The sequence below is a fragment of the Pseudorca crassidens genome, chromosome 11 (assembly GCF_039906515.1).
Source record: "Pseudorca crassidens isolate mPseCra1 chromosome 11, mPseCra1.hap1, whole genome shotgun sequence".
Classification (NCBI taxonomy): Eukaryota; Metazoa; Chordata; class Mammalia; order Artiodactyla; family Delphinidae; genus Pseudorca; species Pseudorca crassidens.
The window spans coordinates 12,543,257-12,564,828 of record NC_090306.1 but is presented as its reverse complement, the minus strand read 5'-3'; the positions used below and the strand labels follow the sequence as shown (position 1 = coordinate 12,564,828).

The following is a 21,572-nucleotide window of genomic DNA, read 5'->3' as shown; positions in this document are numbered from 1 at the left end:
CTTATAGTTAAGTCTTTGCATACATCATGACATATTCCTTAGAGATTTATTAATTTTTCTGCTCACATACTCATAGTACATACTCATTGTTAAAAATTCAAACATTACAGAAACAGAAAATTCTCCACTTAAAAAAAAAAAGAAAGAACAATTCTTTCACGTACCAAAAAAATAATAATTTGGAAGGCTATTATAAAAGATGACTGACAAATGAAAATGGAATTCAAATACCACGACTGCACATTAGTCAGAATAATGCAAAATTTAACAAAACACACACAGCAGAGAAGTGGCTGGCATAGTGATGTCACATTAAAAAACCTGATAATAAATGTTTTGACTTGTAACGAGGTTTTTCAGGAGTAGTAAGAGTGGGTATACGAGAAACCCAGGATGGATTACATTGTAGATGCTTAATCAATACAACGGCACAACCAGCAGAGGTGTGGCCTCCTGTCTGTCCCGTCTCATCCCTCCTACTGGTGTTACACTGAGGAAGAGAAACGGAGGTCACAGCCTGACCTTCAGCTTGTCACTGCCAATGGGAACAACAAGCGGGGCTGTGCTGGTGGAGTGGTCCCTGGTAGGACTCAGAGAACTCAGCCACTCTGGGAATGGCCTGTGTGCATGACGATGCGGATCCAAGGGGTGGAGGGGCTCACGCTGCATCAGTTTTAAACAGCATCCAAAACAGGGCGACCACTGGCTCTACCTTCTGCCTCCCCGTGTTAGCAGCAACTCTCATCTAAAGCATTCTACGTTTCTCTACCTAAAATTATCCTCTTTCTTTCCAGCTCCCACCTAAAAGGAAAACAGATTCCTAATTTTGTGGCTGCTGGCAACTTGTTAAGTTTTCTGGGAAAAGCACTGCTGCAGACATAGAAAACTATGTTAGTGAAGCTTTCATGTACAGGAATTATGAACTGAGTAAGAATCCAAGTGTTAAAAGCCACGAAGTAGATTTCCCTTTACATTTCATGCTATTCAAAGGCACTTAAAAAATAATTGTTAACGAACATATCTAAGCAATTATTTTTTGAGTACCGGAAAGATGTTCAACACTGCACATGAGTGGCATGAAAATAACTCTTAAGATAATTATATGTACAGTCAAACACTTAATATAAAATTATACAGCAACATTTTAATCTAAAAAAGCCACAAAATGTTCAAGAACAGTTTTCATCCACTAAGGCAACTAATTAATCTTGTAAGACTAAAACAGAGATGAGCTAAAACACGAGGTAGTAAAGTAACCTGCAAGAGATAAAACACACACATTTTTGTCAACAGTATTTGAAGTTCTGAAGAATCATAGCATCAAAAAAAATAATAATAAAATAAAAGCATACAGCTACCGTAAGTATCTCCAGATTTCTTCTTTTATAAACAACCCTCAAAACAGAAAGCAGAGATTATGGGTTATGTGATTCCTCCCCAAAAAGTGTCTATAGATTTAGAGATTGCTTTTCTCGTAAGATACTATGATTAACAGCTCTCCAAAACAAAGAAAAATCCTAACTTCTTTTAAGAGATGTTCTTTCTACCACCCTTCTTTTGTAAAAATAAGCGAATAAGAAAAATAAATAGTTGCCCAGAGTCAAGATTTTCAAGATCTTCTTGCATGCAACACAATGATAGATACTGTGGCTTTGGCTGGAATATTTCATTCTCTCACCCTAAAGCTCCTGAGAGTCATGAGACACGTACTCCACAAACCAAATGTGGGAAAGCAAGTCAAAGCTGAAGAACTGAATGGGGTAAAAAAAAGTACGTGAGGCTCTGGATACAGAAGACGAACAGTATTTCCAGTTGTGATTCTGAACACACAATGCTGGAAAAATGTCACAGAAGTAGCCACCTCTGGAGTCATGTGTGCTGGTGCTTCAGTGTGGAATGGGTTTCCAAAAACTAGTAAAGCCAGTTCTAGGTCCTAATAAGCTCAAGGTCCTGGAAGATTCTTGAATCTGATAGCATTTCCATGTCACTGGTAATGTATTAGGTAAATATATGCAGCAGACAGAGAGAGGTCATAAAAAAGTGAAAAATGAACACCTTTGTATATTTACAGAACATGGAATGCATTTAATTTTCAAAACCTGCTCAATAAGGTTTATAAGATGATGAACCTCTTCTGGTGAATTCTTTCTTCAAAGAACTGTTTATGGAATGCAACTGAGGTGTCAACTTCAATATCATCATAAAAAATACCGTATTACAAGTCCTTATCATTGGAATAATATACACAGACAATGAAAACACCAAATATAAAATCACAGGCCGTGGTAGCTCTAAAAGACTGCAGAAGTCCTTACGTCTTATCCCCTCACTGGTAGCTTATTTAAATGGAGGCAGAGAGAAGTGTTTGCCCAAGGACTCAGTGTAAATTGGCAAAATTATAAATACTAAAACCCGTGTGAGTTCCTCCTCATTAACTCAATGCATGTGCTGTGTCGATACTTCCCTTGACAACATACTATCCTCATCAGGAGGAAGAGGGGGAAAGAGAAGAAACCGCAGTTGGCAAGGAGGGATTCATCTGGGCCAAGCAACAGGATAACCAATTTACGTACATTATCTAATTTAATCCCTATTATGACCCCATGAAGTAGATACCGCTATTCCTATTTTACACAGAAGGAACAGAAGGTACAGAGAAGTTAAGTAACTTGTCTAAGAGCAAATAGCTACTGACGATAGCACCAGGATTCCAACCAAGTTCTGTCTAATGCAAAGACCCTGCACAGACCAACTATTTCGGGTCTCCTAGAGTGACCCCCCTTCTTCCTCCACAATGTATCCCTTCTGGGTATGTTCTGGGTCTGTGACTCCAATGACAGTTGACCCATCTGGCCAGCTAGGTACCCCCTCTCTCTCCCGGTACAGCACAGGAGAGCTGCTCTCTTCATCTCAGAGCACAGTCTTCCCAGGGAGAGGAGAACCATCCGCCCAAGAGCACAGAAGTAGATGTCTTTCTGGCTAAACACACCATAGTAACGCTGTTCCTTAAGCCTCCTGTTCACGGCTAACTGCAGAGCCTCCTGTTCACGGCTAACTGCCATTAAATAAATGGCAACACATGGGAGATATGATTGGTACTAATTAATCAATATGTAAATCCAGCAATGCTTCGATTACGCGGCACCTAAACTATGTCGAATCAAGAACTAGAAGCTTTGGGGGACTTCCCTGGCAGTCCAGTGGTTAAGATTCCACACTTCCAATGCAGGGGGCACAGGTTCAATCCTGGTCGGGGAATTAAGATCCCGCATGCCACTTGGCAGGGCCAAAAAAAAAAAAGAAAAAAAAAAAAGAACCAGAAGTATATTAAAAGCAAACCAACAAACAAAAAAGATGCTCCAAGTTAGTGCTTCTCCTTAGGACTATGGGATGGCAGGGGAAGAAGGGGTGGAATTAAAACCACCTAGAGTGATTTTCAGTGTAGAATCTCACTCCTCCCTTACATCCAACCCCCAATCCTGATAGTACACACACTCAGGGGAATGTGCTAGATTCTGTGAGGAAGGGAGCTGGGGCAAGTAATCAGAAAGCATCTGTCAGATAATTCTGAGAACCAGCAGTACATTCCACACCCTATCCAGTTAAAACCACTGTCCGGAGCGATAAGTTAGATGGTGCACGTTTCTGTACCCAGATGGAAAGGAGTGAGGGAAGGACAGTATAACGAGCTGACAGTAAAAAGCCTAACAGCAAAGGAACCAGGCACGACAACAACAACAAAGATGTTTAAATAAAAAGATACAAAATCCAGAAAAAAGCACAGCAGTCTGGACCGTTAGCTATGGGGCAAGTCACCTTGGAGACTTCAGTAGCCCCTAAGAACGTCACTGTATTCCAGGATAATATACAGGCAAACCTCAAGAGATACTGCGGGTTCAGTTCCAAACCACCACAATAAACCAAATATCAGAATAAAGCAAGTCACTTGAATTTTTCAGTTTCCCAGTGCATATAAAAGTTATGCAAAAAAAAAAGTTATGCTTACACTATAGTTTAATGTATTAAATGTGCAATAGCATTATGTCTAAAAGAACAATGTACATACCTTAATTAAAAAATATTTTATTCCTAAGAAATGCTAACCACCATCTGAGCCTTCAGCAAGTCATAATCTTTTTGTAATGGTAACATCAAAGATCACTGATCACAGATCACCATAATAAATATAATAATAATAATGGAAAAGTTTGAAATATTGAGCATTTCCAAAATGTGACAGAGACATGAAGTGAACAAATGCTGTTGGAAAAACGGTGCCTACAGACTTACTTGACACGAGGTTACCCCGAACCTTCAATTTGCAAAAATCTGTGGCGTGCAACAGACAGAAGTGAAATAAAATGAGGTGCCTATAATCACTGATACAATAGCTCTGAATGATCTAGAAAAAACTGTATTTAATAGAAAGTGTAAATGAAGTCGGGGAAATGTAAATATTTTTTAATGAACTTCTTTCTAAAGTGGCTAAAACTCTGCTTTGGTCAAGATTCACTGAATTTGAATGTCTGCTTATGTGAAACTAATCGATGAAAAGCATCGTTTCATGGGGAATCATTTTGGTGGGGAAAGGGAACACGGATTCCAGAGTCAGACAGATGTGGGTTCCATGCTCTGGAGGTTTGGTCCTCAGCACAGGGAACAGCCGAAATCAGTGAGGATAGGAGGTTTCCAAGGGAGAGTGTGCAGAGTCTGAGAAGTTTGAGAGTTTGCTGGGACAGAACTTGAGTGATGACAGAAGAAGCGGAGGAGCTTGCAAACAAGACGCAGCAGTATTCAGAAACACGGAGGAAAACCTGAAGAAAGCAGGGTCACCAAAGCCATGACAAGAGAGTGCTTCCAGGAGGAAACGGTCCACTGTGTCAGCTGCTGCTGCAGGACAAAGCTAAACGACTGAAGAGTATCTCCCGGGCATAGCAAAATAACAGGGCATTGTTATCTTGGAAAGAACAGATTCAAGAGAAACAAGTACATACGGCTCTTTTAAGAATTTCAGCCACAAAGGGGAGAATGGAAAGGGAGACTCAGCTGGGGGTGAGGAGGAATGGTGACATGTAGGCTTTTTTTTTTTTTTTTTTTACTGGATAAGAATGTTTGGATAGGGACCTCCCTGGCGGCACAGTGGTTAAGAATCCGCCTGCCAATGCAGGGGACATGGGTTCGAGCCCTGGACCGGGAAGATCCCACGTGCCGCAGAGTAACTAAGCCCGTGCACCACAACTACTGAGCCTGCGCTCTAGAGCCGGCGAGCCGCAGCTACTGAGCCCGCGTGCCTAGAGCCCGTGCTCCGCAACAAGAGAAGCCACCACAATGAGAAGCCCGCGCACCGCAACGAAGCCGCGGAAAGGCTGGGCCTGTGAGCCATGGCCGCTGAGCCTGCGCGTCCGGAGCCTGTGCTCCTTAACGGGAGAGGCCACAACAGTGAGAGGCCCGCATACCGCAAAAAAAAAAAAAAAAAGGCCCAAGGCTGTGAAACTATGGGAGGAGGTGGGAGCCACAGCACGGCCCAGGGACTGGATTCAGGAGGAAGGAGAAGAGGAGCAGCAAGGGGAGTAGATTTGATGCAAGGACACCGAGAAGTTCCTGCGTAACAGATTCTACCTTTCCCGAGAAGCAGCAGGTAGGTTGTCTGCCAGTACTTAAGGAGCCTCAAGGTGGGTGGAAAAGTTACAAGTTTGAGGGAGTAGATTTTAAATGGTCGTCAAGGAGAATCCAAGAAGAGGAATACGAGCCCTCTCCAGTCTCCCCTTTGAGTTCATACGCTAAACTGTGGACCCTTGTGACCATACACAAGGGTCACAAGATACACTCTGAATGGCCAGGTTTAGAAAACAAGATTCTTTCTTTTGTGCTTTAACCAGTGTCCTACACACCTCAGTGCACAGAGAAGAGGAGCCTGGATTAGAAGGTGCAACAGCCTCACAGACACTTCCATCAACAAATTCCAAGAAATCAATGTTAGGCTCATATTTTAGTAAAGAGCTAATATTAAAACATGACACCGAAAAATACAATACGTAATCAAATTGAGAACTGAAATTAAGATAAAATACTGCAGTGAAAAAAGGCCTAAGACATTTGCAGTTTTCTAGTTAGAATTAAATTTCTAGTATTAAATGTTCCTTTTCAATTTGTTTTGGGTCAAGAGGTTATTAACACCATAAAAAGAGTTAATAGAAAAGTATGGTCTGGGACAAAGATGTGTTATTATATTTTGCATGAATGTTTGTTATTGGGAAATTATCAGTTCTTAAAAACAACCATTTCTAGTTCATTAAGGGAAAGGCAATTACATCAAATCTCATCTCCTATTGTATTTTATTTTCCAATTAGTAGTATTCTAGAGACAAGAGCACAAGTTATAATATAAACTATACTTCTATATCTGTAACTACTTAATAAAAGATAAAGGACATAGTTTTTTATCCAACTAAATGACATAGAGTTTATTTCTAGATTTGTTTTAAGTTATTATGCTGACTCATTTTTTTCTTACTCTAGGCCTTAAATCTTAACTGAAATCTATGACAAGGAACAGACAAGCAGAATTAATATACAGGGACAAGGGACATCTACTTCAAATAAGCCATTTAAGAATGATTGCAACTGCCCAAAGCACACATGAACTATAAGAAAAGGATCAAAAATCAAAAGCACAAAAAGATATTTGTGAACTGTCAAGAATTTAAACCTGGCAAGGCTTAAAAGATGTTGGTAAGTACAGATGGGAGTATCAGGCAATGGGCATGGCCTGACATTTGTTTTCCTAGATCCTTCAGAATTGCTGTGTGACTGGATTCTCCTTGAATACAGGGATGCTCCCAGGGGCTACTGGAATCTCTGAGATGACCTGCCTCATAGCTGAACAGACAGCTGTGCCTTCTGACTTCATAAACCTTTTTATTTAAACACTGTTGTTATTGTTGTTTTGCCTCAACCTTTGCTGTGAGGCTTTTTATGATCGCATCCTGTTTGGCTCACGCAGCCCACTCTCTTTCCCTGCCAACTCCTTTCCGTTAAGGCACAGAAATGTGCACCAACTAACATATTAAGAATGTATGGGGGGACTTCCCTGGAGGCACAGTGGTCGAGAATCTGCCTGCCAATGCAAGGGACACGGGTTTGAGCCCTGGTCCGGGAAGATCCCACATGCTGCAGAGCAACTAAGCCCGCGTGCCACAACTAGTGAGCCTGCGCTATAGAGCCCACGAGCCACAACTACTGAGCCCGTGTGCCACAACTACTGAAACCCGCTCACCTAGAGCCCATGCTCTGCAACAAGAGAAGCCATCACAGTGAGAAGCTCGCACACCACAATGAAGAGTAGCCCCCGCTTGCAGCAACTAGAGAAAGCCCGCATGCACCAACAAAGACCCAGAGCAGCCAAAAATAAATAAATTTAAAAAAAAAAAAGAATGTATGGGAATGTAGCTAATATTCCAAGCCAAAAGACTACCTTTTCCAGCTTCACTTGCAGCCAAGCCTGGCCATGGAACTCACTTAGGGCCAATGAGGTGTAAGCAAAGATGGTGTGTGAGATTTGGGGACCGGACAAGCCCCTATTTCCTGTTGTCCGGGAGATGAATGTAAAAGCTGGAGCTTCAAAAGCCATCACAGACAATGGAGTGTCCTTGAGTATGAGGACGGAAGCCACGCTCTTTGGAAGTGGAAGATAAAAGTAGTCCAGGTCTCCAAGAACTTTGTATTTCACCACACCCCTGAAACACCTACTTCCCAACTTCATGTGAGAGAGTAAATCCTTGAGCATTTAAACCACTGACTGAATCTTTGTTGCTCTATAACCAAAAGCAATTCTTAATGGATGAACAATGGAATTATAATTTACAGAAGATGAGATAGATGGATTGATGGATAGAGTCACAGATATCCATGAGATATTGGCAAGACCGATAGGTAGGTTAAGAAAAAATACATTAAATATAGTCCTATTTTTAATTTTAATTTTTTCACTTTTTAAAAATTTTCATTTTAAACTTAACAGAAGGATGGGAGTTGCATGTGTGTATATGAAGAGAAAAAAGTTTGCAGAGTTGTGCACTGCAGTGTTATCAAGGGTTATTTGTAGAGGATGAGATTATGTAGCACATCCACTTCTTTATTACTGGTCAGAACTTTTGTTTTTAACAGTGAGAAGGTATAACCTTTGTAATTAGAATAAAATACGCCAATTATTTGATATTCACATATCTAAAGAGACAACACGTTATTCTGGCTTAATTCTATGACTGTGTTAAAAATTTTTACTTAAACTACTTGTTACAATGATTTTTCTGAAATACAGAATTGTACTTATTTTAGCTATCAACAATCTCTAAGTATACAAAATACATTTAAGGCAGAGGTAAAATCAATTCCATCAAAAAAATAATAGCTTGTTACTGGAATGGGAAATGCCCTATTATAACTGACATGATAGTAAATCATGAATCTCGACGGTGAATACGTAATAATACCCAGAGGAGCTACGTTCAAGAACAGGAGTAAAAACAGACTTAGCAGACTAATTAATAATCCCACATCCTCCAAACTCACAAAGATTAACATAAAAAAGGGAAGCTTCCTCCATCATATTAAAATAAACTCTGCATAAAAGACTCGCCTGGAGTGATTTTTGTATTGAGTAGCAAAACAGTAGAGAATAGAATAAAAGTTAATAATCCACTGCATGGAAATAACTAATCACCTAAAGGGATCTAAAAAGTTCATGCAGGTGGGCAGGATGAGCAATCTTGGTCGAGTTTTCTCCTTAATTCACCCTCTGATCTAGGGACTTGTAATCTAGAACAGTGACTTCCACGCCATGCTGCCTCTTATCAGATCCTTGCCATCTGACTGACCAGGGAAGAACCAAATCTCCCTCTTGGGTAAGGATGTGTGTGCGCTTACCTTCCCACTGGCCTGTGAGCACCAAGGTTCTGTTAATTACCACGTCAATTTCTGAAGCTCCATCTTCCACAGCCAATCTGATCTCTTCTAATTGTGTTTTTAAATGAGTCTGCCCAGCTGGAAAGCCAGTGGCCACTAGTAGAGAAAGAAGAAAACAAAAAAAGAAAGGAAGGAAGGTAGTGAGGGAGGGAGGGAGGGAGGGAGAGAGGGAAGGAGGGAGAGAGGGAGGGAGGGAGACAAATTTCAATTGGTCAGTATCTCAACAAAGAATTTCAGACCAAAAAAATTAGCATTTAGACCAAAGCATGAATGACACTTCAGAACTTCATGCCTACCTTGCAAAGTGAAGTGTAAAGAAACTGAGTGCAATTTTATATAGTACTGACGTTAGGATAAATATTAGTATTATATCCTTTGGAAGACCTGAAATTAAGTTGCTACAGAGATGCTCATGGGGGTGCTTTAAGTAAATAGCAATTAAGAAGATATGTCATCGTCAAAGTGAAAGTCATAAGATAGTAGCTACAGCCCTGTCTTGATGGACACTAGTCAATTCTGGATCCTACTCATGACCAAGTTGGCTATCACTGTCATGATTTACTCATTCCCATTTAGAGCTGTTGTAACCAAATTGTAATATAGGTTCCTCCCACTGCCCATTTTAAAGTGAACAGCCAAGCAGATGAGAATAAAGGGGAGATGTTGCACGATGGAAAAGCACCTAATTCGCCCACAAAACTGGGGCAGGGGTAAACTGGGAAGAGCAAGGCCACGCATAAATAAAAGGAAAATAAACACACAATGACACTTTGGAAAAAGTATTAACATTTTTAACATGCTAATCATTAATTCCATTCCTGTGTCTAGAGATAACCTTTCATGTTTCCTTGATGTTATTAAATTCCTTGGGTCTGTTACCTTAGAGGAGAGCATGTTTCCCTGTTGTATAAAGGAAAAGCTGAATTGACTGAGGCTAATGAAAAATGAAGGGTGATAAAGGTGCAGCTAGCTAACAAATACTCTGGGAATCTTCACAAATAGGTTGTATATAAATACTGTATAGCCTGTTTCTTTTGATGTATCCCTAATAAAATAATGATTTTCTTAGCTTCCTTCTTTAAAGCACCAGGATATTCCTCTAATACTGTTTAAAAGGAGAATCTAATTTTATATGTATCTATCCATATGTAAACACACACACACATACAGGGAAGCTTTTAGTAAGACTTTTCCCTCCCTCATGCCTCGTTCTCCTACTCCAGCTATCTTAAGTCAGTAATCTTGTTTTCTTTTTAATATTTATTTATTTGGCTGTGCCAGATCTTTGCTGCCTTGTGTTGCAGCATGTGGGATCTAGTTCCCTGACCAGGGATCGCTCCCCTGCATTGGGAGCGCAGATTCTTATGCACTGGACCACCAGGTAAGTCCCTACATCTATCTTAAGTCAAAAACTCTTGAACACACTCTCTTTTCTTTACCTTTCAGGCTTGGGGGTGGCTCTCATCATCTCCCATGTGGCCCGTGATGAGTCTAACTAACTCCATTTCACCCCTCCATAATTTGTCCACTACCATCCCCTAACTTAACTATGTCATGAAGCGGATCATGGTATGTCTCTGCTTAACATCTTTTGGTATCTTCCCCGTCACCAAAATAAAACCCAGATGCCACGGCCTGGTATGGTTTCCCCATGGGATCTGACCCCAATCTGCCTCTCCAGCTTCAACTCCCAAGCTCTGCCTTTGTCCTACCTTAGGATCCTACAATTACAAAGCCATTTCAGTTCCCTGAACTGTGCTTCTGCACCTTCACATGTGCTAGTTCCTCTGTCTAAAACGCCATTCCTTAGCTTATCAACTCTCTAAACTCTTCCTTAATCTTAAGACCCAAGGCAGGGGTCTTACTATCTCCTCTGTGAAGCATCCCCCTACCCACTGAGTGTCGTCAACCTCTGCAGAATAAATCACTACCCACTCGGGGTTACAACTGTACCTTCTGCATATCTTTATTGTTATATTTTACATATAAATAATAGTACATGTCCTGTGTTACAATATTTTTTTAAACTTGACTATTCCTCCTAAACAGATAAGTTTCCTTTAAGGACAGAGATACAGTTCTATATTCTTAGGAATTAATACATATAATGTCTGCTACTCAACAGGCAATTAATAAATATGAAAATAATAGATAAATACAACCAATTAAATATATAAAACTAATTAAAATCATAGAATAAAACTACAGAGATACTACTCCAAAGTGTCTGAGTTGAAGAACGGGAAACATGTTGATTAAACGACAACAGAAGCCACAAATTTTACCTGATGCCACTGGGATATCACAGCCTGCAGCCTTTAGTGCTTTCACTGCATCACATACCCGGGCAGGATAAACACAAACGGCAGCTGTAGTAATGCCTATGAAGAAAGAAATCATAACAGCCTAGTTTATGTGAAGTTCAAGTCACACAATATGCTTTTAATTATTATTTATACTTCAACATTGGCAGAAATCAAAATGAGAGAAAAAATAATTCCCCTACGATGCTGCAACAAATTAAAAGGCTTTTTACTTTCCACATTCCCTTCTGGCTCTTGACAACGTGGATCATTTTCTCATTATCACCGTAACGGAATAAAATAGATATATATTTTTAATTTTATTATATTTTTTAATTGAAGTATAGTTGACTTACAATGTTGTGCCCATCTCTGCGGCACAGCAAAGTGACTCAGTTATACACATCTAGACATTCTTTTTTTTAATATTCTTTTCCATTATGGTTTATCACAGGATATTAAATATAGTTCCCTGTGTTATAAAGTAGGACCTTGCTGTTTATCCATCTTATATATAATAGTTTACATCTGTTAATCCCAAACTCCCAATCCTTCCCTCCCCCAGCCCCTCCCCCTTGGCAACCACAAGTCTGTGCTCTATGTCTGTGAGTCTGTTTCTGTCTCGTAGATAGGTTCATCTGTGCCGTATTTTAGATTCCACATATAAGTGATGTCACGTAATATTTGTCTTTCTAACTTAGAATGATAATCTCTAGTTGCATCCATGTTGCTGCAAATGGCATTATTTTGTTCTTTTTTATGGCTGAGTAGTGTTCCATTGTATATATGTACCACATCTTCTTTATCCATTCATCTGTCAATGGACATTTTGGTTGTTTCCATGTTTTGGTTATTGTAAATAGTGCTGCTATGAACATAGGGATGCATGAACCTTTTTGAATTATAGTTTTGTCTGGGTATATGCCCAGGAGTGGGACTGCTGGATCATACAGCAATTCTATTTTTAGTTTTCTGAGGAACCTCCACACTGTTTTCCATAGTGGCTGCACCAAATTACATTCCCACCAACAGTGTAGGAGTGTTCCCTCTTCTCCATACTCTCTCTAGCATTTGTTATGTGTAGACTTTTTGAAGAAGGCCATTCTGACTGGTGTGAGGTGATAACCTCATTGCATTTCTCTAATAATTAGTGATGGTGTGCATCTTTTCATGTGCCTACTGGCCACCTGTATGTCTTCTTTGGAGAAATGTCTATTAAGGTCTTCTGCCCATTTTTCAATTAGGTTGTTTGTTTTTCTGTTGTTGAGTTATATAAGCTGTTTGTATATCTTGGAGATTAAGCCCTTGTCTGTTGCATCATTTGCAAATATTTTCTCTCATTCCATAGCTTGTCTTTTTGTTTTTGTTTTTGTTGTTGTTGTTGTTTTTGTTTCTATGGTTTCTTTTGCTGTGCAAAAGCCTGCAAGTTTGATCAGGTCCCATTTGTCTATTTTTGTTTTTATTTCTATTGCCTTGGGAGACTGCCCTAAGAAAACATTGGTACAATTTATGTCGGAAAATATTTTGCCTATGCTCTCTTCTAGGAGTTTTATGGTGCCATGTTCTATGTTTAACTCTTTTTTTAAAAAAAATATGCAACGCTTCACGAATTGGCGTGTCATCCTTGCACAGGGGCCATCCTAATCTCTGTATCGTTCCAATTTTAGTATATGTGCTGCCAAAGCAAGCACTGGAATAAAATACTTTTGATACATTGTTCTTGGAGGTTAACATAGTGCCATTTGTAAAAAAATTCCTAAACAGTAAACTTGGTGGCCTTGATCCAATGAAACTGTTTTATTCCATGCAGATAATAAAATCCAGGTTTTTACAGAGTTCAAACAGGACAGCAGATGAAGAAAAATGTAAGTGAACCTTACAGGGTAGTACAGGCAGACCCTGGAGATAGTGCGGGTTCAGTTCCAGACCACCGCAATAAATCGAATATCGCAATAAAGTGAGTCACGGGAATTTTTTGGTTTCCTAGTGCATATAAAAGTTACGTTTATACTATACTGTAGTCTATTAACTGTGAAATAGCATTATGTCTAAAACAAGTACATACCTTAATTCAAAAATATTTTATTGCTAAAAAATGCCGAAGAATTACAATGGTAACATCAAACATCACTGATCACAGATCACCATAACAAATATAACAATGATGAAAAAGTCTGAGGGGCTTCCCTGGTGGCACAGTGGTTGGGAGTCCGCCTGCCGATGCAGGGGACACGGGTTCGTGCCCCGGTCCAGGAAGATCCCACATGCCGCGGAGCAGCTAGGCCCGTGGGCCATGGCCACTGAGCCTGCGCATCCGGAGCCTGTGCTCCGCAACGGGAGAGGCCACAACAGTGAGAGGCCCGCATACCGCAAAAAAAAAAAAAAAAAAAAAAAAAAAGAGTCTGAAACACTGCAAGAATTATCAAAATGTGACAGAGACATGAAGTGAGCAAATGCAGTTGGAAAAACAGCGCCGATAAACTTGCTCAACGCAGGGCTGCCACAAACCTTCAATTTGTAAAACACATAGTATCTGCAAAGTGCAATAAAACAAGTTACACCTGTTTAGCAAAACAACATTTACCTAATTCTATTCCCTCTTTTGCAGAAAATAATAAAATCTGGATCTGAAGCCCTCATTTTGAGGAATAAGATCTTAAACTGAAAAATCAAATAGCCACTGTAAAACAATAACATAGGACTCATACAAAGCTGTTGCTTTTCAGTGGTATAAATGGTAGGTGTTTTACTGTCAACTCAAAAGAAAAATACTACTTTTCAAAAGCTGTAGGTTTGTTTAGGTCTATAAGTTATCTACAAACTCTTTGGGATAAAATACCTGCATTGGGCCAATGCAGCATCTCTAGCTGCATTCATTATAGACAGGCACCTGGGAACCATGAAGGATCCCTTCATGGTTTAGATCTGATTCCTAAAACAAGCCCATTGAGTAACAACACACATTGTCCTGGAAATATCATTTCGCCTTCCAGGTCTCAAGTTTCCTCACTTAGAAACAAGGGCATCGACTCTTAAAATCTCCTCCATTTCTGAAATGTTAAGGTTCTAAACTTACGGCAACTTTAGAAAGTTTTTTCTTTCATGTATACGAAGAGAGTGAGTATAACTTTTTTTCAAAAGACTTAACCTAATATACAAGCTTGCAATATATCCCATTTGTATTTTATTCTCAAAAGCATTTCATTTACTCACAGAAAATACTTTATGTATGAGGTGTGATTATTAAGTAATGAGACTGGCTTTTTCATATGTGGCTATCAGAATAGCCACATATAGGGAATCAGAATCAGAATCAGTATTTGAGAGTCACTAGATAGAAAACTTCCAAAACTGAAGAACTAGAAAGAAAAATAAACTCAATACTTGCAACTTTAATCCATGATGGGAAAGAACTGACCTAAAAATGAGACTCAGATTCTTCCTCTGCTGTTTCTCGGAGAAGAATCTCAATTATTTCTCTATGTACACAATTCTATCATGGATTTTATTGCTACCATCATTTTAACAGCTGAATCTTAAGTGCTCTTAGATTTAGTAACTGTTATTGTAAAAACGGTAAACACCAGACAGACTACACGTTACCTTTATCGTGCATATTTAAAGCTTTTAAGAGATCTTCCCGGATTGGATACTTGGCTTTATAACAGAGTCTTTGAATGTTGGAAGATGTGTCATCGCCTGCAAGTGTAGTAAGATCTATAAAGGTAACAGCTTTCAGGAGCCAAGCAGCCTGGTTTGAAGAAAAGTTAAAAACAAGGTTTAAAAGAATAATTCATCTCCAACCCAGTTAGTTAGTAAAGAACCATTAGGCACATATGGGTGCTAAAATCTCTTGTCTATGCTGTTCTAAGGCATATGTTCTGATATATGCTCAAGAGTGACCAACAAGATGAAGGTTACATAGAATAAAATAAAAGGGGAGAAAATAGCTTATAAATGTTTTTTCTCCCATAGGTAACCCAAATTGAAATCCCTAATAGATCAAGTCTCCCCACATGTGACTTTTCCATTTCATTCACAAGGAGCCTCAGAGGGCCACCCGCTAGGGGAGAACTTGGGAACAAGAGTTTCTATCGTACATTTTACCTCCAGCCTGGGGTCTGGAATGAGACACTGTAAAAAGAGTCTCCATCTTCTTTGTTTTTTGGTTTTTTTTCAATTTAATCCAATTATAATTTTTAAACAATATTCATATTTCACAACTCATTCTGATGAATTCCTTTTATCTTTTCAATCAGATTATTTCTAAGGATGAGCAAAATGTGACCTGTCATCCTAAAGGATTCAATCACTTGTGAAATAAACTCTGAATGCCCTTTAGTCCTGAGATGCATAGCACATCTGTCGTTGGTACACACTGAAGAATATGCTGACCACAAGTACTTTATGAAACATCATTTTTCGAATTTTGAAAAATGATTTAGGAAAATTAATTAGTATGGTAAACATGATGGTCAAAGAAGGTCAACTCATACCTCAGGGCCTCAACAGCGGACACGCCAGGTTTAGGTGTTACGGTTTTAAAATTAAAATAGAAGCCAACCAAAGAAGGTATGTCTAAGAAACTGAATAAATACATTGACAAAATATGCCATTTAATTCACTCATGAATAAAGATGCCTCAAATTCATTTGTGGCTTTGCCACTCAAGAGTGATAAGATTTTTAACTTGTTTGGATAAATGTGTTATCTTTCTCCAACCCATCATCATCATATATGAATTATGAAAATAAGTCATGGACAGCTGCAATCTTTTAAGTTGAGATGCATCTTGAGCAAAATTCAATCTCGTGGCCTTGAGGGAAGAGACCAGGGCTGTAAACGACAGGGAGAGAATTCTCAAGAAGAACCCTTACTTGCCACTCCTTTTTCACGGGTCTGCGGGCCTGGATTTGTTCTGCACGCCTCAGAACTGCCGGTTGATTCACTTGTATTTTGGAGATCCAGCTAAGGTCTAAAGGCAAAAGAAGAACACTTTAAAAGTTTTATTCAACATATTCACCTGCTTTTACATGGTCCTTGAAAGGACAGATTTATCACTAAGTAGCAAAGCTCTTTTAAGCCTTATATTTCTTTTTTGCTGAACTACAAATAAATAACCTCGTTGAAGGAAGCCCAGCCATGAAAAGGCCTACTTCGTGTAAAATCAAGTACATTTGGAACTAGGAGAACCTGTACTGATTCATTACACAGATATGTCTAACAACGGAGGAAAATGTGCTACTCATGCCACGGGCCTCACTTCTGCCAGCAGAGACTTATTTGTGAGTGTCCAGTCCAGGAGAATGAATGGTTAATAAACACATAGGTGAATTAATATTGGGGGTTAAAGGAATCCTTGCTGATAAAATTAATAACTACTAGATGCTGATAGGATACAGCCCATTCTTTCCTCAAGGGAGAATTTTTCAAAGTGTATTAGAAATTAGTGTACTGGGGCTTCCCTGGTGGCGCAGTGGTTAAGAATCCACCTGCCAAGGCAGGGGACATGGGTTCGAACCCTGGTCCGGGAAGATCCCACATGCCGCGGAGCAACTAAGGCCATGCGCCACAACTACTGAGCCTGCGCTCTAGAGCCCGTGAGCCACAGCTACTGAAGCCCGCGCGCCTGGAGCCCGTGCTCCGCAACAAGAGTAGCCACCGTAATGAAAAGCCTGAACACAGCAACGAAGAGTAGTCCCCGCTCGCTGCAACTAGAGAAAGCCCGCACACAACAACAGACCCAACTCAGCCAAAAATAAATAAATAAATAAATTTATTTTAAAAAAAAAAAAGAAATGAATGCACTGACATAACAAAAGTCAGAAGAGGGAAAAGAAAAAACAAGCTGTTCTAAATTCCGGGAAACATCTCTTTTCTTCTGTTTTGAAATGCTCTCTCCTACCTGTATTCCACCCTCCATCCTCTTCTGGTTGACTGTAATTTCTATTTTAAACCCAGCCTAAATGTTAGCTTTTGTGAAACCACCGCCTGCTTCCCAGATAGAACTAACATTTGGGTAGACCTCTACTACAGAGCTATAACTAACATTTGGGTAGACCTCTACTACAGAGCTTGTATTTCATCAAGGAGTCGTAAAATTGTCCCTTGTACTTAAGACAATGTGAGCCATGATCGTATCCGTCTTTGCGTGTCTAACACCATAGTGTCTGGTGCATGTGCATTTCAACTTCACCCACAGACACTCTGTAACAAAAGTGGCCTCCTCATAGTAAACTGGACACACACCCATTTATCTTCTACAACTAAACTCATTTCTGTATCTCTCTAGCAACCTCACGTTCCTGAAGAATCATCTTAAAAGAGCCTTAAAAGACTGCTGTGGGGGGCTTCCCTGGTGGCATAGTGATTAAGAATCCGCCTGCCAATGCAGGGGACACGGGTTCGAGCCCTGGTCCAGGAAGATCCCACATGCCGCAGAGCAACTAAGCCCGTGCGCCACAACTACTGAGCCCGCGCTCTAGAGCCTGTGAGCCACAGCTACTGAAGACCGCCTGCCTAGAGCCTGTGCTCCGCAACAAGGGAAGCCACTGCAATGAGAAGCCCGCGCACTGCAGCGAAGACCCAATGCAGCCAAAAATAAATAAATAATTTATTTAAAAAAAGAAAAAAAAAAAAACTGCTGTGGGAAAGGTGATTCATTAGGAAACATGTCACAATTACACAATTCTTTATAACGTGATGGAGAAAACTGCTGAATGCATACTGTACTACGTAATAACACATATCATAATAGTAATAAAGTATTTGCATCCACCTCAAAGATAAGACCCCAAGAAAACCAGTTTCTACAAAAGACATTTTCTCATTTTCATTCAATTCTTCTTATCAATATTAACGGTATAGAAATTCCAAATTAGAGTCTGAGTGATTAATAATGATATTCTTGTATCACTGAAGAATGGGAGTTCCCCGGTGGCCTAGTGGTTAGGATTCCCAGCTTTCACTGCCATGGCCCAGGTTCAATCCCTGGTCAAGGAACTGAGATCCCACAAGCTGTGCAGTGTGGCCAAAAAAAAAAAGGAATTTTAAAAATTAAAAATAAATAAATATCACTGAAGAAGGAACAAAGTTTGAGCGCTTTTTTTTCTGGTTAAATTATTCTGTTAGTCAAAATCTTGTAACAAAACAGATTTTTAATGTTTCAATCCATCTGCTCCTTGAAGACACTATATGTTTTCCAGCTTGTCTGCTGACCCAGCTTCACAGAGGAAATGGGAGTCTACGGTCAGGGACATGAAATCTGCCTCTTTTTCTCCACCCAAAGACTGATTTGGGTCTAGGTAGAGCCCAAGAGAGTCAGACCAGGCAGACATGCTAGACTCATCCCAATTTATCTAAGACCTGTAACAAGCCCTCTCTACCCAAAGGCTGGAGAGGCTTTTTTAAAAAAAAAAAAAAACTACTAATAATGGGGCTTCCCTGGTGGCGCAGTGGTTGAGAGTCCGCCTGCCGATGCAGGGGACACGGGTTCGTGCCCCGGTCTGGGAAGATCCCACATGCTGCGGAGCGGCTGGGCCCGTGAGCCATGGCCGCTGAGCCTGCGCGTCCGGAGCCTGTTGCTCCGCAACGGGAGAGGCCACAACAGTGAGAGGCCCGCGTACCGCAAAAAAACAAACAAACAAACAAACAAAAAACACTACTAATAATGGTGATTAGGTTCCTGGTAAAGATTGTTTCCCTGCCAACAGTCAAAATTACTGAAGTAAGGAGTGGCGTGAAATACAAATCCGACCGCCAAGCCACCGCTGACAGTGGCCGAAAGAGGGAAGCCTAGGCGGTAGGGCAAGGCTTTGAGGTGTGGTCCTTAATCAGTCACATGACACCTCCTAGAAGCTCCCCTCCCCACCCCCAGGCCCCGCTGCAGGAGGGAGGTCTCAGGCTATCCTCGGACTCTTCACCATCGGGCTCCATCCTCCCTCACGTGCCATTTTCTCCCTCTCCACCCCGCCTAACCCTGAGGCACAGCCTTCCTAAACTCCTGGGAGCTCACTGACACGTCACATCGGGTTCTGTCTCTGGACCTGTGTGTGATGTTTGCTCCCTCCGCCTAGAATGCCCTCCGTTATCCTGACGATTCATTTGCCACCTTCTCTGTGAACCTTCCCTGAACTACACAGGTTGAGCTACTCCTTTGCTTCTTTGTGCTTCCATGCTTTCAATACTTACAGTCCATCTTTAGTGCCTTCTGAATGGCACTGATTTGTCCAGATGTTCGTATTCCCAACAGATTTTTAAAACTCCAAGCAAGGTACCTGACACACGGGTGGCATTCAAGAAATAAACTAAGGTTCCCAAAGACCAGAAATGATCTGGGTGATGTCTTTCCAAATTGCTTCTTCTTGTTTTTTTTTTACTGCTTACTTTTTCCCCCCAGCCTGGTTGAGGTATAGTTGACAAATAAAAATAGTAAATATTTAAGGTGTATGCCCTGATAAATGTACACACTGTGAAATCACAGTCTAGCTAATTAACATCATCTATTGCGTCACACATTTTCTGTATCCTTTTTTCTTTTTGTTTTTTATGTATGCTGAGAACATTTACGATCTACTCTCTTAGCAAATTTAAAGTATACAACAGAGCACACTGTTAACTATAGTCACACTGCTATACAAAAGATCTCCAGGAACTCCTCATCTTGTATAATGAAACTCTGTACCCCAATTGCTTCTAATTAAAGGCTTTTGGATCTCCACAAGAGAAGCTGGGACAGAGACAGGAATGTAATACCTGAGGACATTCCCCTTAAAAACTAATTTTTAGTACAACTCCTCACCAAAGGTTAGAACCCACGAGGCCTGCTCTCACACATTTCAGACAACACTTGACAGAGAGGTCCCTGCAAACCATCTCTGGGAGAATGTAACAGGATTACTTCTCCCCCAGTATCACGGCTAAAAATATCTTTAGTGGTCAAAAAATCATCCAGCCCCATAGTTAATCCAGCCACAGAATTTGCCTCTGTGATCTCCCATGGTAATGAATTATATAAGTGACTATCCCATTTTATTAGCACTTAATTTGCTACTCCTTAATTTCATCAAATAACCCTTGTTCTCCTATTATGGGGTCTGGGGAAAAGAAAGGACTGACTGGCCTTTGTTATGTCCTTCACCATTTTTAATATCTTATTCGAGTACCCTTTAGCGTCTTTTTTTCCAGGAGAAGTGATTCTAAGGCACACAATCTCATCAGGATCATAGAAGCTTCTCTTACGGGGCCAGGAGGGGTTTCGAGTACACGGGCCTTTGGGGAGAACAGACGTGACGTGAAGCCACAATTGGAAGGTGATGATACTCCTTTCCAAAAACTCTCCCGAGAAGAAAACCCCAGTGTTCCTCTTAGTGTGCCATTCTGGCGGCTCTCAGGCCCTCCTTTCAGTTATAAATTTGCTCTCAAATACTCCTCTCACAATTTTTTATTATTCTTATTTTTCCTATTTAAGTCTCAGTGGGGACAGAGATCATTTTCCCTGCAAATGTACTTCATAGCCTTTCCATCACTTCCATTTGTCTGCAGGGACACACCTGTACTTCTGTACAATATTCCTAAAACGTGTAACACCAATGACAACTCCACGAAAGGAGGTTTATGTTGTATTTTGATTTCACCTTTGTTCTCAAAGGAGAAAAATCAATTGTGATAATTCATTAGAGACTTGCCCAAATTTGGAAAAGAAAAACTAAACTTCCTGTGTTTTTACTTCTCATTCTTTCTGGGTTTTTACATTTAATTGTACCACCCAAATTTCTGCCTTAGTGTTGTCTCCAGTCATTTCTTCATATGCACTTGTGCAGTACATTTTTTTTTTATTAATTTCTATTGGAGTATGGTTGCTTTACAAAGTTGTGTTAGCCTCCACTGCACAACACAATGAACCAGCCATACACATACAGATATCCCCTCCCTTTTGGACCTCCCTCCCATTTAGGTTACCACAGTGCATGAGGTAGAGTTCCCTGTGCTATACAGTACGTTCCCATCAGTTGTCTATTTTATACACAGTATCAATAATGTATATGTGTCAATCCCAGTCTCCCAGTTCCTCCCACCCCACCCCTTTCTTGTGCAGTACATTTTTAATCCCAGAGTCTATTACTGAGAACCCCTTCCTACTGTAGGCACCCAGATGTCTATTATTTCTGTGTTGTTTATTTTCACTTCTAATTTGCAACTTCCCAGGAATCAGTTACAAGTGCCTAGCACAGAAATAGGTGCTCAATAAACCCCTTGCATCACAGGAAATTTATCTTTTACCTCAGACACTGAAACTGGTGAAGT

At 40.3% G+C, this 21,572-nt stretch overlaps 1 protein-coding gene and 1 non-coding gene across 3 annotated transcripts in view; both read right to left on the bottom strand.

The window, feature by feature from the left end:
• DERA (deoxyribose-phosphate aldolase) overlaps positions 1-21,572 on the bottom strand; it is a 121,981-nt gene that overhangs the window by 63,292 nt on the left and 37,117 nt on the right. For both annotated transcript variants that reach the window (XM_067695793.1, XM_067695795.1), the window contains exons 2-5: positions 16,145-16,242; positions 14,871-15,018; positions 11,250-11,345; positions 8,926-9,060 (exon numbers count right to left, since the gene is read on the bottom strand). In XM_067695793.1, coding sequence (XP_067551894.1) covers positions 8,926-9,060; positions 11,250-11,345; positions 14,871-15,018; positions 16,145-16,242 — 477 coding nt within the window. The remainder of the gene's footprint in view (positions 1-8,925; positions 9,061-11,249; positions 11,346-14,870; positions 15,019-16,144; positions 16,243-21,572) is intronic.
• On the bottom strand, positions 12,855-12,958 carry LOC137203115 (U6 spliceosomal RNA). Its single transcript, XR_010932944.1, has one exon. It is a non-coding gene; the product is annotated as a U6 spliceosomal RNA (small nuclear RNA).